The following is a 23741-nucleotide window of genomic DNA, read 5'->3' as shown; positions in this document are numbered from 1 at the left end:
AGACATTTAGGTGAGGAAAGAAGTACTATAAGATCACTGCTCTTACTTGCAGAGTATGAGCGTTACCTAACTCAAAAAAGTAACTGGGGGGGTGGGGAGTTTATGGGGACCTCATATTTTTTTAATGTAAATATTTTAATGTAATATTAAAAAAATAAAGACAAAAAAAAGTAACTGGGTTAAATTTTAATTCTATAATCTACATTTGAACATGAGCACCTAAGTGAGGTATGGACTAGGAGGTGGGGCCCTGGGTTAGGATCACACTCCAGCCTCTAAATGATCAAAGGACTTCAGGCAACTCACTCTTCCTCTCTAAGTTTCAGCTAGGCAGAGAGACACAGAGACAAATATCTGCTGAGTCAGAAATTTCATGATTCAAGCAGTTTCGTGTAAACTGTGGTGTGCTGGTTATGTTTAACAGGTTCTATGGGGAGAAAATTCTGATTCCTAGTGTTTACTGATTTCCATAACATAAATACTCCCACTAAGGCCAATCTCCAGCTGCCAACATGACATCAACCATCTCACAATATATCTCAAATTTAATAGCTGGCTCTCGCAAGCCAGTATGAGCCAGCTCTGGCACATTACGATCTGAAAATGACTTAAATGTCCCATGCTGATAAGCTGGATGAAGCCAGCTGGCTGTATGTCAGTCACTTCTAAAGCCACTATTTAATGAAGTTGCATATGGGCAAAACTAGCCTCGAATATCCCTTAGGTCATCCTTAGAGGAGAAGGTACAGTTTGAAATGCCCAGCCTGTACTGTGGTTTCTTGTTGAGAACCACCACACAAGACTAAAGTATCAACAAAAAGAAAATCCATATGTACTCAAAAGTCATTCTGTCATTAAGATAACAATCAAGTCCCTGAAGGTGGAGATGGGTGGAGAATTCTAAAATGTTTCATCTTGTCTGCATGTTTCTTAATTTAAACCTCTCTAACCCGAATTAAGAAAAAAGGTGATTTCTTAATTCACCTTAGTCTGTTGGTTTGTTATAACACACAAGAGAAGGGCAAGCACATGATACTATGAAGGGGTCAGAGCTATAGTAGAGGGTAAGCTCTTCAAGTCTTGGGAAGTCAGTAAATTAAATGGACGATGCAATCTTACAAAAATGAGCCGATAGTTACAGGGCACATTCTCTATGCCAGGACCTCATTTTATTCCCCCAACAACCCTCTGGGGTCATTCCATTTTACAGAAAACTGAGTCACAGCCAGATTAAATAGCTTGTCCAAGGTCACACAGTTGTCTCTTTGTCGAGACAATCTAATTAAAATCAGTTATTCAGCATCATATAATTTAGAGTACATTTCTCCTTGCCTACCCTTATTTGGGCCTGAACACAATCCATGAAGCAGGCAGAGCAGGGATGACGATCCCAGTGTTACAGGAGCAGAAGCCAGAGCTCTGATGCATGAAGGGACCTGCCCACAGAGCAGAGAACAGCAGATGGGAGGGGCTAGACTCGGACCCCAGTTTTAACTCTCAGGTGCTGCACGCTTTCAAACTCTTGACCACAGTTTCCATAGGCATTCTTTGAATAAAGAGAGTCCCTTATACAAAAGAGCAAGAACTAAAAAATCTAATCCAATCACAATTTTATTAATATTGTAGGCATTAAGAGTCAAAGAGAAAGAAAACTTGTATTTTCAAAGATCCAAGTTGCTCGAAGTCTTGAGATTTAGCTGAATCTGGCCAGGCCCATTCAGAACATACAGTAACAAAAACAAGCTTGAATACTGGTCAGTACTCAAAACAAATATTTAGGGGGAAAGACTCGAGTCACACATGCAAAATGATAGATCACACATGCAAAATGATAGACCGCTCTTGATATAGTGAGCAAAGAAGAATGCTAACTATAAAAAGCGCCCTGTCCAACCAGCTCAGGGACTTGGTGAAGACACACCCTGAATCACTGATCAGCCCATAACCTCAGCCTCAGCAGAACTGAGACACAATAGGTAAGCTGTACCCTCAAGAAGAATTAAAAATAAATGTAGAGGGGGGGTGGGGGGAAGGGGAGAGAAAAAAAAATCCCTTTAAATATAAATAAACGTAGAGGGGGATGGATGTAGCGCAGTGTTTGAGTGCCTGCTTCCCATGTACTAGGCCCTCGGTTCGACCCCCAATACTACCTAAAAATATACATAGAATTCAAACCCCAAGTTGAGTTGGAGCAAATAAACACATTTAAATCCATGGCACTTTTGTAAGTGCTTTTAGTCTACATGTACTGATCTATTTCATAAGCACTGTAATAGCATGTGATTGCTTTTTTTCCTGCTTACTAAGATGTTTACAGCATCTCAGAGGACCTATTATACTAGACGAGAACCACACTGAGATGGGCCCTCAAGTCCAGGCATGCCAACTGGCAGAGATGGGGCAGGAGAGTCCCGGCTGCCAGGACACTGGGGTGACTAGGGGACAGGATGACAGGTTAATCACTTTAACTGGGCAGGACGGCAGGTCCCTGGGAATGCGGGAGTGGGCAATGAGGAGTGGGAAGCTTGAGCAATATGGCAAGGTCACCTGCAGCGAACACATTTACAAGAAAAGGCCACGAATTCTTGGCCAAAGATTAGCGACTCATAGTTAAAGGGTTTCAATGGACAGACAGGGAATAGCAAGACTCAGTCAAGCAATCATGAATTAATAAAACATCGTCTACCATAACCTTGATGCAGATCAGCACAGAAGATGAGAAAAGAAGTTATACAGGAAAATAGGGGTTTAAAATCCCAGTTTAGGCTCTTATGAGTGTGTGACCATGGGCAATTACTCAACAGGGAGTGGATAAAGCACTGGGCTCAGGGCTCGGCATATGGCAAATTCTCAGAGAATGGCGGTGACAGATGATGTGATGCTCCTTTATATTTTGTTTCAAATAGTAAATATATTTTTTTAAAGATTTATTTATTTATTTCTCTCCCCTTCCCCCCCACCCCTCCGGTTGTCTGTTCTCTGTGTCTATTTGCCGTGTCTTCTTTGTCTGCTTCTGTTGTTGCCAGTGGCACAGGAATCTGTGTTTCTTTTTGGTTGCATCATCTTGTTGTGTCATCTCTCTGTGTGGGTGGCGCCATTCTTAGGCAGGCTGCACTTTCTTACACGCTGGGTGGCTCTCCTTATGGGGCACACTCCTTACGTGCATCAGCACCACGCATGGGCCAGCTCCACACAGGTCAAGGAGGCCCAGGGTTTGAACCGCAGACCTCCCATGTGGAAAACAGATGCCCTAACCACTGGGCCAAATCCGCTTCCCTCAAATAGTAAATATTAAAGAGCTGCATTTTCTACATGGGGCTTTCCTTGGATTCTCCATTCACTTAACCTTCCTTTCAAAGAGACCTGGACTTAACAAAGTGCCACCTTCCCAACTGTAGCTGGAAACTCCAGAATAACTCTGCAGCCACAGCAGACCCAGTCAAGCCATTCAAGCTGGAGCTACGTGGACTGCGACCTGGAGAATTCTCTAGACAATCAGGAATGCTTCCCTGGGTGCTTCTAGTAGACATCCCCTGAGTGCCTAAGCAAAGGCATCCCTGGGCTACTGCATCTCCTGCGTGTTAACTGGGGAGATGGGGAGGGAACTAGCAGAGCAATCTTGGCTACCATCGTGAAATTTCCGTTCCCTTTTCCTTCACACTGCAGTACTAAAACATTTCAGTCTTTCTTTCAATTCTAGTCCGCAGAACCTGGGGCATTTACCTTTTCACTTCATCTCATTCATTACCTCTAGCAACACCACTAGAATTTGAATCAAGTGCCATCATTTCCATCAATGATGATCAAAACTCAAATGTGGGAAGCAGACTTGGCCCAATGGATAGGGCGTCTGCCTACCACATGGGAGGTCTTCGGTACAAACCCTGGGCCTCCTTGACCCATGTGGAGCTGGCCCACGTGCAGTGCTGATGTGCGCAAGGAGTGCCATGCCACACAGGGGTGTCTCCTGCATAGGAGAGCCCCACATGCAGAGAGCGCGCCCTGTAAGGAGAGCCACCCAGCGCAAAAGAAAGTGCAGCCTGCCCAGGAATGGCACTACACACACGGAGAGCTGACACAGCAAGATGATGCAACAAAAAGAAACACAGATTCCTGGTGCCACTGATAAGGATAGAAGCGGTCACAGAAGAACACAGAGCAAATGGACACAGAGAGCAGACAACTGGGGGGGTGGGGGAGAGAAATAAATAAATAAATAAATCTTTAAAAAAAAACCTCAAATGTGTTCAAAACATGACAAAAATAGAGTACGATAAAGAGGAAGAATTGAAAAAAGTTAAAAGAACATGAGGGCAAAAAGGTGAAAAACATGCAAAATTATGAGTCAAAGAAAAGATGATAGAAATAGGGTAGACGATGTTAGGAAAACAAACGCTAGCAGAGGCGCACCCACAGAGAGGAACACGGTTCGGCTTACCCCTAGTGGCGGAAGTCCTTCAACAGTGTTCTTCTTTCCAGAAAGGAGATCTGACACAGGCCTTTTCTTCAGAGAATCCCTCCTCCCTCGGTATCTCCCTGACGTCGTGAGGTCAGACTCTGACATGGAGGGTGTCAACAGCCCATCTCTTCTGGGTCGCTGTGTTTCACCTATCATGGGAAGGCAGGTGACGTCCCTCACCCTCTTCTCTGTCTCTGTGATGTGGGACTTGGGCTCGAGAATATGCAGAGGGCTGGTGACCGGAGTGACAGAACCACAGGAATACCTGGGCTGCGGTTCTTGGGAATAACTGCCCAGGTCAGCTTGCCGGGGCTCCTGTGCACGTGGAGAAAGAGTTGCAAATGTTTTGTTCTCCTCTTCTAAATCTTCCTCTTCTTCGCTACTGTGTATCAGCATGGTGGCATCTGAAAGGGATTTTTTATGATCATATCTCAGGCTTTCCTGCTCTTCAGTCTCTTCTTGCTTTGTTCTTTCTATGAAAACATTTGACTGGGAGCCTGCTGAGATGGCCCACGGTGCCACATCTGCGGCCGAGGCCGACATGGTCCTCTCTTTCAGCCGCATGCCTTCAAAGCTGTGAGTCAGCCCGGCTATCTCGATGCTGTTCCTCTTTTGTAAATGAGCATGCCGGGCCGAGGTGAGAGGTTCGCTGACCTCCTGGAGAGAATGAGCCACTGGCAAGCTGTCCTCTTGGAAGGTCTGCACTGAATGATGGACCCTCCTGGTGATGAGATCTGGGTTGCTGCTGCTTATGTAGAGGTGGCGGGACAGGTCTGGGGTGCTATTGGTGGGCCTCGGGTAGGGGTAAGGTGGGGGTGGGCGGTACACCTGCGTCTTCATGATGTTTGGAGCAGGGTAATCCTGGGCCTGGAGCTGCACGTTGGTCAGCTCAGGCACACTGACTGCTCCCACAACAGGCCGCCTCTCTGCAGGGTAGGGGTAAGGAGCCTGGCTGTGGAAACTATAATTCAAATTGAATGGATAGTGGGCTGCCTGAGGAGACGTAAAATGTGCGTGCTCCCGAATCTCAGGCTGGCTGTAGACCAGGGCATCAGGCCTGCTGTAAGCGTATGAACTGCCGATATTGAGATTTCTCAGCGAGCGACTCTGCCGTTCTGCATGCAGCATTCCTCTGTTGAGCTGCTTCATCACAGTCTCATAATCTGGGGTAGGACGGTAAGATGGGGGGATCAGGGCACTATGCCGATGGGACGGCACATAGTCGGGTCTCAGGACATCACTTCCGGAAATACTGGGGTTAGAGGACATGGGCGAGGGCTGCAAGAAGGCCTGGGGATTATTCAAGGAGTTGGTGCTGTGTGTGCTGTAGACACTACCGTTACGGATTCGACCACCGAGATCGAGCGGGGCTCTCTCTAAACTTGTCTGAGAGTGACAATAGTACCCATTCTGGCTGGTCACAAAGAGGTTATCTGAAAAAAAAAAAACACATTTATTTCAAAATGAGATTTAAAATATACATTAAATTGGACCAATCACTACAGCCAAAGACCAAGAGGAACTGGGCCATCAAGACATGTCAACATAATTTAGGCTAAAACGGCCTGCTTTCCCACACCATCTAAGTAAGCCTGAGTGACATCGTTTCCCAGAGCCATGGCTGCCTCATCTATAGAATGGGGATGACTTTGCCTATTTGAAGGATCCATTTCAGGATGTGGCTCTTAATAAAGATTAGTCAAATCTAAGTCCAATATGAGGAGTACAGCTATATCACAAAACATTATCTTCATATGAGAGTCAAAAAGGTATTTTACTAGAGAGATGAAATGTTTGGGCTTTCTGGAACTCTGGAGACTGGAGACAGAGACACTTGGGGCATTGGGTCACTGACTCCTCTTTCTCTCCCTGGGCAAAGGTGCAACTTTGCTGAGGCTGAGCTGGTTCAAGAACCAACTGTCTAAATACTTTCTTAAATGAAATTCCAGATTGTTTGCATAGGTTCTTCCAGAATGACAACAGTACACAGGATCTGAGCCACCCCAGGTCCATCAGTGGCACCAGCAGCTGCTCACCCCATTAGGGCCCAGAGGCCAAGAAGAACAGCACTAAATAGCCTGACCCCTGCCCTGGCCACCGCGCTTCAGCAAGATTCGGGAGCCACAAATAACTGAACCAAGAACTTGGTCTCATCTTCCAGGTATGCATGTGCACCTGTCAAGGGATAGAAGGGAGCATGTTTCCTCCCTGCCAGATCTGTAGCTCACTAGAAACACTGCTGCTAGTGAGGGTGACTTCTCTAGCACCTAAAGAAAATCAGCAGTCTAGTCCTTCAAAGAACAGTTTCCTTTGAAAGTATTTTTTGTGATTCAAAAGCTCCATGATGTTAAGATGATCAAAGTGAAGCACCAGAGTTCAGTGTGTGACTTGATTCTGGTGGTGTGCACACTTCCGAAGGAGGCGCACTCAACTGCCTCGCTGTAGTCTTCCTGCTGACATCCAAGGCTCCCTTATCCCTGTCCTTTCTCCACAGCTGGGATATTCTGCAACTCTAAGAGTTTCTGGAGTCCTTTTTCTCACTGCCGCCAAAGACTCAGGTCCTTATTCCAGTTGGTCTGGACTGGCATGAGACACCCCTACTTCTCTCCCCGTCTCCAGCTTCCTCCCTGCATCCCAAAAACCATCCAATCACTTGTGAGCTTCTATATGTAAAAGACTATAATTAGAACTGAAGGGGGAACAATGGCTCCAATAGAGCAAAGGGAGAATCTATGTTAAAAATCACCATAATTCAAGGAAAAAAGGAGAAAAGGTTAAGTGTTACAGGAGTCCAGAGGAGGGAAGAATCTTTTCCAGCTGGGAGGTGGAAGCTGGGGGGCAAGGAGAGGCATCCGAGAACAACCTCACAGAAGATAGGGTACCCTATGGGTTTTGAGGGGCAAGTCAGGGGGGCAGGAGTGTCCAGTCTTCAGTCGCAGAGAGAGTCGGTCTCTCTACTCCTGGATCCATGCAGGATTACAGCCTCCTCATGCCCTTGACGTTGGGTAAAGCCATGGGACTCACAACGACCAAGGAAGAGTGAGTGGAGGGGGAAGAGCGAGGGCCATCTTTTTTTTTTTAATTATTTTATTTATTTCTCTCCCCTTCCCGTGCCCCTTGTCTGCTTTCTGTGTCCATTTGTTGTGTGTTCTTCTGTGTCCACCTGCATTCTTGTCAGTGGCACTGGGAATCTACATCTCTTTTTGTTGCATCATCTTGCTGCGTCAGCTCTCCGTGTGTGTGGCGCCACTCCTGAGCAGGCTGCGCTTTTTCACGCAGGGCGGCTCTCTTTGAGGGGCGCACTCCTTGCACGTGGGGCTCCCCTATGGGTGGGACACCCCTATGTGGCACAGCACTCCTTACACGCATCAGCACTGCGCATGGGCCAGTTCACCACACAGGTCAGGAGACCCTGGGTTTGAACCCTGGACCTCCCATGTGGTAGGTGGATGCTCCATCGGTTGAGCCAAATCTGCTTCCCAGGGCCATCTTCCACCTGCCACCTTGACCAACAACAGTCCAAACAGAAGAGCCTCCCCCAGCCTGAACCCTGTGAGAGATGGACACAAAGCAAAACCCTCCTGCCCGTGCACAATGGGAAGTTAACATGAGAGAAGTTACTCTTATATAAGTCACCGAGAGTTTAGATTTGTTTATTACACAGCATAACCACCCCACCCTGACTGAATGGTGGCATGTGGATGGCATGGCACATGGGCTAAGGACTTCTGGGTGACAACAGCCTGGGTAAAGCCAGAAGACCACTCTCAGAAGGCAGTCTGACTTGGCTGGAGCCCGAGTAGACAGAAAAGAAGAGCCATGGGAAATAAGATCAGAAAAGCAGGATATGAAATATTGTAGAGAGTCTTGGGCTCTAGGCAAGTAGGACACTGCCAGGGTTGTACAGTCAGGAGATCAGCCTGTCAGCTGGGTATGTTACCTGGGAGAGTGGAGAATGAAGGTACCAGTTTATGTGCTGCAATAGCCAATAAGAGCTTAACTAAAAAGGACTGGAATGGATTAGAAGTAGAGGGATCAGGTGAATGGATATGCAAGACATGTTACATGAACATAGAGGCTAAAGGATTTGTAATTAACTGGATATTAAGGTCAGAAAAAGAAGGAAAAAGGAAAATTACATGCAGTTAGGAATCCACAGAACCAGGACATGACTGACTTAAGCCATAAAGTGAAGTAAGGAACACAGGAAGGGGCAGCTTTGTGGAGCAGAGTGATGAATTCAATTTTGGAATATTTTAATTTCAGCAAGTCATAGATGCTGAGTACATTCCATATGCCAGATATGCCACAAAGGACTTTACCAATCACACAGCTGAAAATGCAGAGCTAGAGCCCAGGAATGACAAAGGGACAGAAAATTGTTGAAATCAGAGCTGAGATTGCTCTAGTAGCTTGCAAAGGGAGGGAAGGTGACTGTGTACAGATCTTTGGAGCAGTGAATGACTCTGAAGGCACAGGGGAAAGGTGCAGACAGTACGGTCTCAGAGGTGGAGGGAGAACCCAGAATACAGTGCCAGAGACTATAGGGAGAGAGATTTTCAAGGGGAGAGTGCTTGGATTTGGGGGTTAGGATGGTCTTTGGGGTGCTGGGGCCTCTGAGAGGGCAGCAAAGGCACAAGGAGTAATGTGGTAATCAACAAGCAGAAGCAAAGCACAGAGATTATTCTTAGTAGAAGTGAAGAGCTAAAGGAAAGAAAAATAATAACTCAAGCTGTAGTCTGCAGAGGAAAGAAGAAATGTTAGGATGTTTACAGCCTTAGGACAAAGACTGAGTAGCCCAGGAGAGACAGACAATGCAGAGAGAAGAGCCTTGTCCCAGAGGTAGCAGGGATGAGGATTGCCATATACCAGACAAGGGCACTCTAATGAAGAAGATACAAAAACATCCTGCGGTAGGCACTCTCAGAAGCCACACTCCAAACCACTGCACCCTCCTCCCTACATGGACATACTTATCTTATACACAAGGCCTGGCACAAACACTGCAGCCATCACCCACCTTCTGGTTCCTTTGCTCAGCGTCACCTACCAGTTCACCATGGCAGAGTCCAGCTGGACAACACTGCTCTCCCAAAACCCTCCTTTCTAATACTGTACCAAGCATTTGCTGTCCCCAAAAACCAGGAGCAGAAATCCCAATCAAGGGCCCACTTCTCTCTAACTGTTGAAAACCACCCATCTTTAAAGGCCCAGAAAGTTCTTCTCAATCTCCCCAACATGATGAAAGCCTTTCTTCTACTCAAAGACACAGAAATTGCTTGCTCTCTCTCTTCAAACCAATCACGATCTCCTTGCATTCGAGTTATTTGTGTACTTGTCCTATCTCCCACCACTAGACTCAAAGCCTCCTGAGATATGGAGTTATTCAACTGCATAAGTCTCCTTGGCCTTTAGTAGAGCCATACCAAAAAAGCAGAGAATAAAATGAGTGCCTGAGACTGGGCTTTGGAAGCACTGTCTTAAATATAGTTCCCTAAAGTAACTGCTTGAAAACTATGGAAACAAAACGTTTAAACCTTTACAATGGAAAGGCTCAGGCAGGAAGAAAACAAAATGACCCTGGGATATCTTGTGCCAGAAAGCAAAGTAGCACTCAGATGAATGGGGGAGCGTTAAAGGACATAGGAGCCAGCTTGAAGAAGCTCCCATTGGCCAAAATTGGGATCACTGATTATTAAAATTTGATACTGCATATTTCTACATGTCTGAGAAACTGAATCTAATGATATCCTCCTTCTACAAATCTAGGATGACTACAATCATGGTACTAATTTTGTTTGTAACCTCAGTGGAGGTAGGGTACAACAACTTTGGAGATAAATATCCCAGTTTCAAGATCTCCAAGACTTCAAAGATTTATTAATAGCAATAAAATTATAAGGCATTTCAGAAATAGAGTACTTTACCTTGGGAAGAAGTGTAGGGTTCTGTATAATGTCCATTATAATGCAGCTGGGGCGGGGGAGGCATCACATAGGGCTGGGGTTTAGGCTAAGAAAGGGAAAGTTAGAAAGAGGGTAAAAGCATGTTGCCTATGGAATAAACAGAATCACTTTCTTCCTTCCCATTAAAAACCTTCTAAAGGAGTTAAATATATTATATGTGGAAAATAAACATTAAGACACAAGAGCCCTTACCATAGTTACCATTTTCAATGTTTCCCTGAATAGCAATTCAAGCCTACACACTGATACCAAGGACATTAGACAGCACAACAGAACAATCTACTCCCCAAAATCTCAAAGCTAAAAGGAATAGACACCAATTTCCTGAATTTTTGTATAAATATTTGAATATAAGCAGCTTTTATATGGTATATTTAATCTTTTCTTTTTAAAAAGAAAAAAAAAAAGAGGTACCAAGGATTGAACTCAGGACCTCATACATGGAAGCAGGTACTCAACCACTTGAGCTACATCTGCTCCCACAGTATATTTATAATCTTATTAGGCAAAGCATTTTTAAAGAGTCAAAAGAATTAGCATATTCAGTATTAGACTGGGCCGGATATTTAAATACATGTAATATAACAATATAAATATAGGTTAGTCATATGGAAAATCAACATTTCTTTGCTTAAAACTCATCAAATAGCCCATTTTATGGTTCAAACTAAAAACTACCAAAAGCACATTTTATGAAGAAAAATGACATCACTAAGAGAAAAAAGGCAATCATACTTTTCCTCCTTTCTTACCAGAGACATCCTTGAAGAAGACCGCCTCCTAATTGGGTTCACTGTGACAGTCTGAGTTTGCCTATAAAAGAAGACACACCTTTGAGAAGAGCCTGTATATATCTACACAATCTTAATTCTACAATGTAAATTAAAGTCTAGAAAGACAAAATGATAAAGTCTTTTAAAGCAAAAATGAGAAAGCAAAACAGGCATAAATTAAGAGAAAAGAAGGGAGATTCTCTGTTCACACTTGGGCCCTTGGTCCATTCCTGCTACCCTGACCCCTCAGGCTCTGGGGCTGGAGCCTCCTCACGGAGCATCAAGCACCTGGACTGCCAGAGGAATTGCCAGGAGCGTCCTTTCCTGGCCCATCCAGGTAAAACCTCTGCGGTGGCCATAAGCAGGGGGAAAGGAGACAAGACTAGATCACCCACAAACTCATGCCAGGAGAAGCAGAATTCAGTGCCAATGTCTCTCTCCTGTGGGCCTAGGTCAGCACTGAATGTCTCCACTAACAGTCGTGGCGAGTGACCATCAACTCTCTGCCCAGAAGCCTGAAGCAACAGAAACTGCTTTTAATTAAATGTCTGTTAATCACAGATGACAAATATAATGAAGAGATAAGCTCCTAATTTTGATAACGTAAGAATCTTGGAGCGTGGGTGTGGTTCAGTGGTTGAGTGCCTGCTTCCCATATATGAGATCCTGGGTTCAATCCCCAGAACCTCCCTAAAAAAAGAAAAAAGAACCTATGTTTCCTCTAAGGAGTAAAGTTAGGGAAAGCAAAAAAAAAAGTAGAAAATTTGGATGAGTGGGCTTCTGGTAAAACCATTCTTCCTCTCTTTGTAAGAAACTTCTCTCTGGTTTTAAATGTATATTTTATTTACGATTTTATTTTTTTAATTTCTCTCCCCTTCCCCGCCTCCCCCCCAGTTGTCTGTTCTCTGTGTCCATTCACTGTGTGTTCTTCTGTGTCTGCTTGCATGCTTGTCAGGGGCACCAGGAATCTGTGTCTCTTTTTGTTGCATCATTTTGCTGCATCAGCTCTCAGGTGCGCGCAGCACACCACTCTTGGGCAGGCTGCACTTTCTTTCGCGCTGGGTGGCTCTCTTTACAGGGTGCACTCCTTGCGCATGGGGCTCCCCTACGCAGGGGACACCCCTGTGTGGCACGGCACTCCTTGCGTGCATCAACACTGCACAGGGGCCAGCTCATCACACGGGTCAGGAGGCCCCGGGTTTGAACCCTGGACCTCCCATGTGGTAGGCAGATGCTCTATCTGTTGAGCTAAATTCGCTTCCCTAAGTGTATATTTTAAAAAGCAGTAAATCAGAGGAGATTTTTATTTCAAAAAAAGAGTATTATGGATCAGATTTACCTTCTCACCCTAAACAACTAGGAAAAAAAACACCAGTTTTCCAACACTGAAAATCAAGGATTGCAGAATAGTGATCCCTGAAAAGGAGGGAAGGGGGAGGGTGATGAGGTGAGCCCTGATTGTCCCTGCTTACTGCCTGAATAGTTTCTAGCCTGCAGGCAAAGGAGGGAGAATTAAGTCAGAGACTAAAGGCTGTTTGGGTCCTGCCTAAATAAGTGCAAAAACAAGCCTCAAAATGGAATTCCAAGTAATTTAACCACATTCCAGGACAAAGCTCAAAGTTATTTAAAGGAATATAAGAAAACCAAATAACCAATGAGATAATACTCACAATGTCTAGAATCTAATAAAACATTACCAGGCATTCAAGGAAAGTGGAAAATAGAACCATAATGAAGGGAAAATTCAAAGTCAAAATGACACAGATAATAGTAGTGGTAGACAAGGACATTAAAGCAGTTACTATAACTATATCCCACATGTTCAATAAAATAGAGGAAAACATAAGCAATATCAAGGAGAGACTTGAAAGACACAAAATGACCCAAAATGAACATAAAGGGATGAGAAATACAATGTTTCATATGAAAAACATACTGGATAGGATTAACAGATTAGACGCTACAGAAGAAATGAGTGAAAATGAAACCAAAATGAAATGAAGACAAACTATCCAAAATGAAACACTGGGAGAAAACTAACAGAAAAAATGAACAGGCCATCAGTAAGCCATGGAACAACTTCACAGACTCTAATGTAAGTGTAACTGAAGTATCAGGAAGGGGCAAGGGCAGAGGAGGCACAAAAATAATTGAAGAAATAATGACTAAGCAATTTCCTTATTTGATGCAGAGCTATCAACCAAAAGATTCAAGAATCTCAATGAGGCCCAAGCAAAACAATATATGAATAAAACTGTATCAAGGCACATCAAATTGCTTAAAATCCACAATAAAGAGAAAATCTTATAAGCAGCCTAGAAAAAGAAAACATATCCAGAGAAACAAAGATAAGAACACAGGTGACTTTTCACTGGAAATAATACAAGCCAGAAGATCAATGGAACTACATCTTTAAAGTGCAGAAAGAAAAACTCTCAACCTAAAATTAAAAAGTAAAGGTGAAATAGAGGGAAGTGGATTTGGCCCAATGGATAGGACATCCACCTACTATATGGGAGGTCCAAGGCTCAAACCCAGAGCCTCCTGACCCATGTGATGAGCTGGCCCATGCACAGTGCTGATGTGTGCAAGGAGTGCCCTGCCACACAGTGGTGTCCCCCGTGTAGGGGAGCCCCATGCACAAGGCGTGCACCCCATAAGGAGAGCTGCCCAGCATGAAAAAAGTGCAGCCTGCCCAGGAATGGCACCGCACACACAGAGAGTTGACACAGCAAGACAAAGCAACAAAACGAGACACAGATTCCAGGTGCTGCTGATACAAGTGGACACAGAAGAACACACAGCGAATGGACAGAGAGAGCAGACAACCGGGACGGGGGGAAGAGAAATAAATATAAAAGTAAAGGTGAAATAGAGACTTTTCCAAATATACAAAAGCTGCAAATATTCAATACTTACAGACCTATACTACAGAGATTATTAAAGGACTACCTTTCCTTTATTAAAGAAAAATGATAGCAGATATAAATCTGGATTTATACAAAGGAATAAACAGCACTAGAAATACTAAATATGTGGGTAAATCACAACATACATTCTTATTTTTTCAATTATTTTAAATTATAATTTAATGCTTAAAGAAAAAATAATAACAATATATAGTGGGGTTTATAATAAATGTAGAACCAAAATATATGACAATAGCACAAAGGCTGGGAGAAAAAGGAAACAGAAGTATACGTTATTATATTATATATAACGTTGTATAGTACTTAAAGATTATGATAAATTGATGGTATATATAATAAATCCTTTTTTAAAAAAGGTATATCTAAATAAGCCAACAAAAGCCATAAAATGGAATCATAAAAATTAATTCAGAAGAAAGAAGAAAAAGAAGAAAAGGTATATAAAGAAGAGTTGGAAAAAATACAAAACAATTAGGAAGAGAGTAGACGTAAACCAAACCATATCAATAACTATATTAAATGTAAATGGTCAAGAAGTGAGCTGTGGGAAGAAGACTGAGCCACAGACATTGGGTCCTAGGTGTTGGCAAGGCAGAGAACAGAGGTTCTTCAATCCATGCAATTGTTCTTCTCTGAACAGCAACACAGCAAACCACAGAAAGGAGGCAAAGTCCAGAAAGTGGACAGTGAATCAAGTAAATCTCCTGAAACACTCACTGACCCTCTGGGGTCTGTCAGGAAAAAGTAGAAGAAAAGCCACCCCCTGCACCCACCATAGCCACCAAACCTTTTACAACTGGACCAATCAAACCTCAAGTGTTCAAAACCAAAGAAACAAAATCTTAAAGGCTATGGTTTATTGCAGGGAATTGGGGTTTGGAGGGTGGGAAGGAAGAGGGAGAATGAAGTCAGATAATGCCAGCAGACAAAGAGGAAAATGGTCTGTGACATTATTCTTTCCAGACCTTGGAGATGCACAAGGGACAAAGGAGCAATTTACACTGACACATAGCTGTTGTACCAGTAAAAATGAAGCTTTGCAAGCTTGTACCTACTATGTAACCCACGATCTGCTGATGGACACACAACTTCAGTCAGAACTCATTTACAAATATGTGTACACATTCCTTGAGTGCATGTAATTTAGAACTAAAATCTTTATGGTTAAATGAAAATACCATAATATAAGGAAAAGAACCACAGACGCATAGCTCAGCCTGAACAGTGTGGTGATCCCAGCTAATACATCAGATGTGGCTTCTCTGATCCCTTATGTTCTTTGGATATGGTTATAGTATTTGTAGGCTTGGTGGTAAAGAACTGAAGATAACTGGTGCTGGATAGAGGGGTCTTATTTTTTATTCTGCTATTTTTGTAACACGATTTAGTCGAATACAAAGTACAATGACTGATCTCCCTTTCTTCCTGGATGAGTGAGATGATTAAGTATTGATGCTAGCATCCTTGAATATCTTCCCCAAAAAATGTAAATGGTCTAAACACCCCAATTAAAAGACAAGGACAGGGAACGGATGTGACTCAAGTAGTTGAGAGCCTGTCTCCCACATGGGAGGGCCCAGTTTCAGTTCCTGGAACCTCCTAAAAAATAAAAAAAACAAACAACAAATAAAATAAATGAAAAAACCAACTCAGGGAAACTGATGTGTCCCAGTGGTTGGACATCGACTTCCCACATGCAAGGTCCCAAGTTTAATCCCTGGCCATGGGACCTTAAAAAAGACAAGGACAGCCAAATAGGATAAAAAAGTAAGATACACAATATGCTGCCCACATAACAAACAAAAACACTTTATAAATACAAATAGGTTGAAAGTAAAAGGATGGAAAAAGATATACCACACTAACACTAATCAAAAGAAAGCTGGCATAGCTATATTTATATCAAACTTAGTAGATTTTTTAAAATGTGGCTAGGGATAAAAAGGTCAATTCACAATGATAAAGCAGAAAACCTACCAAGAAGACATGATCTTAAATGTTTATGCATATAATAACAAAGCTTCTAAATATACAAAGCAAAAACTGATAGAACTCAAAGAGAAATAGACAAATTCAAAAATTAAACTCAGAGATTCAATATCCAAACTCTGTCAGTAATAGAAAAATAGACAGAAAATCAGTAAGACTACAGAAGAGTTGAACATTATCAACTAACTTGACCTAAATGACATGTATAGAAAATGCGACCCGACAGCAGAAAACATTCTTTTCAAGTGTACATGGAACATTTACCATGAGAAACTGACTATATTTTAAGTCATAAAAAAGTTTCCAAATATTTTAAAGGATGCAAATCAAAGTATGTTCCCTTATCACAATGGAATTAACTTGGAAACAAAATTAAAATGTGGAAATTCTCTAAATATTTTAAAACTATAAAATACATTTTGAAATAACACAGGGAACAAAGAAGGCACACAGAAACTAGAAAATATTTTGATGAAAATAAAAACACAAAATAAAATTTGTGAAATGCAGCTGAAAGGGAAATTTACAGCACCAAATGTATATATTAGAAAAGAAATTTGAGGGCAGGGAAAGGGAAGAAGAGATGTGATGTGGGGGCACTTTCTGGGACTTTGAGTTGTCCTAAATGATATTGCAGGGTCAGATGCTAGACTTTATATATCCTGCCGTAACCTACTGAATGTATTGGGGGAGAGTGTGAATTACAGGGTAAACTGTTATCTATGTGGTGCAGCAGTGCTCCAAAATGTGTTCACTGAGTGCAGTAAGTGTGCCACAGTGATGGAGGTTGTTGGTGTGGGAGGAGTGGGGGGGGGGGCGTAGGGGTATACCGGAACCTCTTATATTTTTTAATGTGACATTTTTTGTGTGTAATGTATATATCTTTAAAAAAAATACAATTTACAAAAATGATGGGGTGGGGAGATGGGGAGTGGGGTATATGGAAACCTCTTATGTTTTTTAATGTAATGTTCTTTGTGATCTATTAACTTTAATTTAAAAAGTGTAAAAAAAAAAAAGAAATCAATTACCTTTGCTCCCACCTTAAAAAACTAAAAAAGGTGGAGCAATTAAACTCAAAAGGAACATAAGAAAGGAAATAATAAAGATGAGCGCAGAAAGCAATAAAATATAAAACAGAAACAGGAGAGAAAAATCAAAGAAAACAAAAGCTCACTCTTTGAGAAAACTAATAAAATTTATAAAACTCTTGCCTGACTAATGAGGAAAAAAGAAAGAAGAATGAAAAAGAGGACATCACTATAGGCCCAAATATATTAAAAGCATAAGGAAATATCATGTACAATTTTAAGCCAATAATTCAGTACCTTAAAGGAAATGAACACTTTGCTGAGTTGCAAACTTCCACAACTCAAGCAAGGAAAAACAGATAATCAGAACCGATTTATTAAAGAAATTTAATTTGTAGTTAAAACCTTCCCACAAATAAAATGCCAGGCCCTGCTGGCTTCATGGGTGACTTCTATCAAACATTTAAAGAAGAAATAATACCAACTCCATAAAAACTCTTAGAAAATTGAAGAGGAGGGTCAGCATCCTTTGTGCTAGCATTAATTACCCTGATATCAAATCAGAAAAAGATATTATAAGGAATAAAAATACCTATAGACTAATATCTCTCATGAAATACTGTAAAATTTCTTTAAAATTTTAGCAAATCAATGTTAATGATCTTGGAAAAAGATAAACATCATTACTAAGTAGCGATTATCCCAGGAATGGCAGGCTGGTCAACATTCAAAAAAGTCAATGTATTATAATTCATCATATTGATAGATTAAAGGAAAAAATATATATGATCATCTCAGTAGATTCAGAAAAACATTTTTTTAAAATTAAACAATCATTCATGAGAAAAACTCTCAGCAAACAAGGGATAGAAGGGAACTTCCTCAAATCTGATAAAGGGCATCTACCAAAAACCTACAGCTAACATTAGTTCTAAGGTAAGAAAGAAGGCAAGGTTGTCACTCTATTTCTACTCAGCATTGAACTTGAGGTACCAGTCAGTGCAATAAAGTAAAGGGAAAAAAAAAAGACAGAAAAAGAAAAAAAAGAAAGCTTCCAGATGAGAAAGAAAAACAAACTATCTCTGCTCATAGATTACATAATTGAAAATTCCAAAGAATTTTTTTTAAAAATTACCAGAATTAAAAATTGAATTTAGCAAGGTCAAAGGATCACAGGATACAAGACCAATATACAAAAATTCATTGTAATCCTACAAATTATCAGTGAGCAACTGGAAATTCAAATTTTAAAAAACATCATTTGCAATTGCACCAAAAAAACATGAAATACTCAGATATAAATCTACTATAATGTGTGTAAGATATGTACACTGACAACAGCAAAACACTGATGAAATAAACAAAGAAACCACATGCACAGATTGGAAGAATCAGTATTGTTAAGACGCCAGTTTCTTTTTTCAAACTGATCTGTAGAGTCAACATAACTCCAAATCAAAACCCTAGCAGTAATTTTTGAAGATACTGACAAGCTGTTCTAAAATTTATCAGAAAAGGCAAAACAAATAGGATAGCAAAAACAATTTGAAAAAGAACAAAGTTGGAGGGCTAACAATTCCTGATTTCAAGACTTACCACAAAGCTACATTAATCAAGACAGTGTGGTATTGGCAAAAAATATATAGAGATTAATAGAACAGAATAAAAAGTACAGAAATAGAGCCACAAATATATGGTTCAATTTTGACAAAGGTAAAAAGCAACGAATGGATCATAAACCTAAATGCAAAATGTAAAACTAAGAAATTAGAAACTTCAGTGGAGGAACAGCTGTGCCTGGCCGAGCAACAGAACAGGGGCAGGGGGTAGTGAGAGGAACTTTAAAGGATGCAATGCCCTGGATTCCAACAGCAGAATGTCGTTCACTAATTTATAACCGATCAGTTGCTTGTAAGTCATCATATGTCTTTAAATATTGCACTCATCGTGCATTTTTTAAAGTGCACAGGAATCAGAAATACTGATGAAAGAACTATGTTGAATTACATTTTGGTTTTTGGAAAGCATAACCAAGAGGAAATGCTTGCAATCCTTTCCCTTGGAATCGCTACAGCAACAACACGGAGAGCCACAGAGCCTCCTCATCCACCATCTACCCAACACCAGAGACAAAAGCAAGACTCTTGAAATGGCCTTTAAAGTCCAAGCCCACAAAAGATGGAATCATCAGGATCTTTACTGAAGAGAAAGTCATTTATCTCCAGGAAGGAATTCGGCCTTCTGATGCCTGTTAAGAAATGCCATTTGTTTCATATTGTACAACTTTAAAATGACAAAGAATATTACGGAGTGTTGGCTGACATTTATCTAATAATTTGAGATTGTTAACTCTTTATACCATAATCCATCTCTGAATAAACAAATAGGTTTAAAAAAAAATATCAAGAAATAGGAAGTCCATTTCTGGACAGTTGAACCACAGAGGCAGGAATTTTTCTTGTTATTAGTAGCAGTGGAGGTAGGTTGGGGTGTGTGAATGGTCAGTTTTATTGCAAATAAGATCTAGGAACTTAAACACTTTGGATTCCTGACTTGTTAATGATGTGTTATCAAAGCACTTTTTAAAAAATCTTTCACCATCTGTTCTGGCTCATGGAGCTTATTTGACACATAATTATTGATTACAAAGTGTTTTGAGACCTTTAGTTACAGTGTTCTAGGGACTAATTACTAGAAAATCAAAATTGCAAAGTAAAAACTTAATCCATTTAATCAGCAAATTTACCATAAAGTGACAAGCCTCATAAATTAACATTATTCTTAGCACTCTAACCAGTTAAAAATTGGAACTAGTTATATAAGATATAACAGGTATCTTATATTCAAGCCTTGAATATTAACTTGTTTTTAAAAAACTTTTAAGATAAAAGAAAACTGGTGCTTATTTGAAACTTAACATCAGGTAACTAATTTTTTTTTTTTTTTCTGAGGTACCAGGGCTGGGGATTGAACCCAGGCCGTCATATGTGGGAAGTCAGCACTCAACCACTGAGCCACATCAGCTCCCTGAGCTGATTTTTTTCATTTGCTTTGCTTGTTCCTCATTTTTGTTTTTGTTTTTTTTTTACCAGGAATCGAACACAGGACCTTCCATGTGGGAGGCACCACATCCACTCCCTACAACTGCTTCTTCACTAGTTGAAACTGATTTTTTTAAATAAGTGCTTTAATATTTCATTATCATTAGAATTTTCATTGTTGATGAAAATTAGATTTCTCTTTTCCAAAGGAGGCTCCCTTCTGCCAATATTTATGCTAATCAACAATAAAAAATGAGTGGAACTGTGTAACACAGTAAAAGTGCTTGTGAAATATGAATACGGGTGAAATTGCATATATAAGATTGGTTTTCTTTGAAGCTGAACAAATGTATGTTAATACTACAAAATGTTAATATCAGACCAAAAAAAACCATTATGCTAAGTGAAAGAAATCAGACACAAAATACTACATATTGTCCTCCCATGGTCCACTGGATGGAACGTGGGAGAGTGTGGGCTATGATATGGACCATTGACCATGAGGCACAGCGATGCTCAGTGATGTATTCACCAAATGCAATGAATGTCTCATGATGATGGAAGAGAATGTTGCTATGGGGGGAGGAGTGGGGTGAGGGAGGTGGGGGGTATATGGGGACCTCATTTTTTTAATGTAATATTTTTAAAAAATGAATAAAAACAAAAAAAAAAGAAAAATAAATAAATTACAAGTAGCAACCAAAAAAAAACAAAAAAAAAAATTCTACATATTATATGATTCCATTTATATAAAATGTAAATATGAATCAATTTATAAAGATGAAATTAGATTAGGGTCATGTAGGACTGGGGAAGGAAGGCTAAGGGGTGGAGAGTTTTTTCTTTTTGGAGTAATGAAATGGTTCTAAAATTTTTTTGGTGATAAATGCATAACATTGTGGTTTATTAAAAGCCATTGATTATACGCTTTGGATAAATCGTATGGTATGCAAATATATCTCAATAAAACTGCTTAATAAATAATTAATGTGCAAGAATAGCCAGAAATAGCAGCTATGTACAGCAGGGGAAACATAAGAGAGATTGAGAGGTAAAGAATTTTCTTCTTTTTTATTATTATTGAAATAATGAAAATGCTCTAATAATGACTGAAGTGATGAATGCACAACTATGTGACTATACCAAATACCACTGTCTATATGCTTTGGATGAACTATATGCTTTATTAATATGTTAACAATAAAATTGATTTGTTTAAAAAGAAGAATGTTAATTCCATTAGAAGGAAAAAAAATAGCATTATCAATGTGACAAGAGAGAATCATTGGTGTGGTGGGTCAGTGACGGGGGATGCATTGGAGGAGGTTCACCTGGGGCATACCTATAAGGCATATAAATGTGTTCAAGTGTTCATGGAGCATTTTCACAGTGGGTGGAGAATATCGAATTCCCATGATGGGGAGCACAGCCACATCCTTTAATGGAACAATAAGAATCCCCCAAGTACAGGGGAGGTGACTAGTAAAGGAAAATGGTCCACTGATGGGCCCTTGATATTGATGACTGTACTTATGAACCTTTACTTTTGAAATTTAAACTTAGCCTAGTATTATAGGGTGCCTAAGTGTTACATCCTGAGAGACTCCTTGTTGCTCAAATGTGGCCTCTCTCTAAGCCAAACTCAGCCTATAAATGTATTACCTTCCCACCGGCATGGGACATGACTCCAGGTATGGGCCTCCCTGGTACCAAGGGATTACTACCAAGCACCAACTAGCAATACAACTGGAAAAAGACCAAAAGGGGGAAAGGGTAAAGACAAATGAGTTTATATGGCTAAGAGGCTTTAAAGTCATTCCACAAGTTACACTTATGCAAGTCTCAACAGGACTCACTGACTGCCAAAGTAAGTATTTCCTCAAGTGGTGGGGCTCCTGAGGGCTCTGGAGACATCCAGACACTACGGGCAGGGCAGACAGCTCAGGACCTTAGCAACCTGCCCGTGGGCCCTACTTTGGAATTTGTGCTCCCCAGTGGGACAAAGCGGGACTCAGTGGTGGTTTCCCTACACATGGCTCTTTTGCCCTTTCTTTTTGAATCTATAGTTAGTACTAGAGTTGATAGGTATATGTCCAAGAGACTTAAATCTTTGGGCTGTCCATGTGCCAGCTAGGCCCTGAGCCTCAGGGGAATTGCAACACCTACTCTCCAGTTCAGTGAACTCACCCAGCACAACTAACAAGTAGATGATGATGGACAGCAACCATCCCAAGGAACAGAGAGAATTTGCAACTGCAGGCAAGAGAATCCCATCCATCTGCCCCATGGGATGTAAGCCCCCCCTCACATAGAGGTGGAGTGGGCATCACCATCTCAATCCTCAAGATCGGGGAATGAACGATGGACTAGAGTAGACTTACTGGTATTCTACTATAGACCTATTGTGATCCTAGTAATGGAAGAACTCTTACCATTGATGTGGAGGCAGCAGTCACTGGAGGTTTTGAGGGGAGGGAGAGGGAAAAACAAGTATAATATGGGGGCATTTTGGAGAATTGGGAATTGTCCTGAATGACACTGCAATGACAGATACAGGCCATTATGAATCTTGCCATAACTTACAAAATTGTACAGGAGAGAATGTAAATTTCAATGTAAACTATAATCAACACTTAGTGGCAAAGCTCCAAATGTGTTCATCAATTGTAACAATGTACCACACTAATGAAGGATGTTGTTAATGTGAGAAAATGTGGGAGGGCTAGGGAGCGGGGTATATGGGAATCCCCTATATTTTTTATGTAACATTTATGCAATCTAAGTATTTTTTTAAAAAATTAAAAAGTATATTAAATAAATAAATAAAAATACTAAAAGATAAAAAAGGGGAGAGGGGAAGAGAAGACTACTGGATCACGTAGTTCTATAAATACTAAAATAGAAATATACCTCATCATGGTTGGAGGAATCACATAAGGCCATCTAAAACACTATTATATTATATATCAGGACTGGGATGGGATGGGAGGAGACATTCTAGGAACGATGTCTTCCTTTCTATGCAAGTAGAATCTATCGCCTGAACCACCAGTCTGTCCCAGCCTGAACCAGGCTTCTACTGCCTAGGTCCGAGCCTTGACGTGGCCTCAGTACATGCCTCTCACACTTAAGTTTACCCAGCCAGACCATGAGAACAAGTTCTACTAATACTTCAGAGTTATTATAATATTAAATGCGACTAAATAGGTTGAGAATTTTAAAAGAAATGGTCATAAAACTAAAGTTATTTTCAGTTTTATTAAGAACTAAGAATTCATTTACTTCATGTGGAGAAAAGGGACTCATTTGAAATATATTCATTTCTCACAGAATGACATGGATATCATCCATCATAAATCATTATACAGAAATAGTTTATAGAAATGGACTTCCATAATTTATTATATGTGTGGTGACTAAAAACAAAATTTGGAAAAGAACCCTTTAAAATAATTATTCCATTTTAAAAGAATGTTATTTTTCCTTGTACAGCTAAAACATATGCTATACATATATATAACATATAACATATATAACATAAGACCACATTAA

At 40.7% G+C, this 23741-nt stretch overlaps 1 protein-coding gene across 9 annotated transcripts in view; it reads right to left on the bottom strand.

Annotated features, from left to right (window-relative positions):
- The window catches only part of PTPN21 (protein tyrosine phosphatase non-receptor type 21), a 108493-nt gene that overhangs the window by 14340 nt on the left and 70412 nt on the right, over positions 1-23741 (bottom strand). For all 9 annotated transcript variants that reach the window (XM_058292651.2, XM_071213735.1, XM_058292671.1 and 6 more), the window contains 3 exons: positions 11178-11238; positions 10387-10471; positions 4439-5892 (listed from right to left, as the gene is read on the bottom strand). In XM_058292651.2, coding sequence (XP_058148634.1) covers positions 4439-5892; positions 10387-10471; positions 11178-11238 — 1600 coding nt within the window. The remainder of the gene's footprint in view (positions 1-4438; positions 5893-10386; positions 10472-11177; positions 11239-23741) is intronic.

This window comes from Dasypus novemcinctus, chromosome 3 (assembly GCF_030445035.2).
Source record: "Dasypus novemcinctus isolate mDasNov1 chromosome 3, mDasNov1.1.hap2, whole genome shotgun sequence".
Lineage (NCBI taxonomy): Eukaryota > Metazoa > Chordata > Mammalia > Cingulata > Dasypodidae > Dasypus > Dasypus novemcinctus.
Note: the sequence above shows the minus strand (reverse complement) of the source record. Positions and strands in the feature narration are given on the sequence as shown.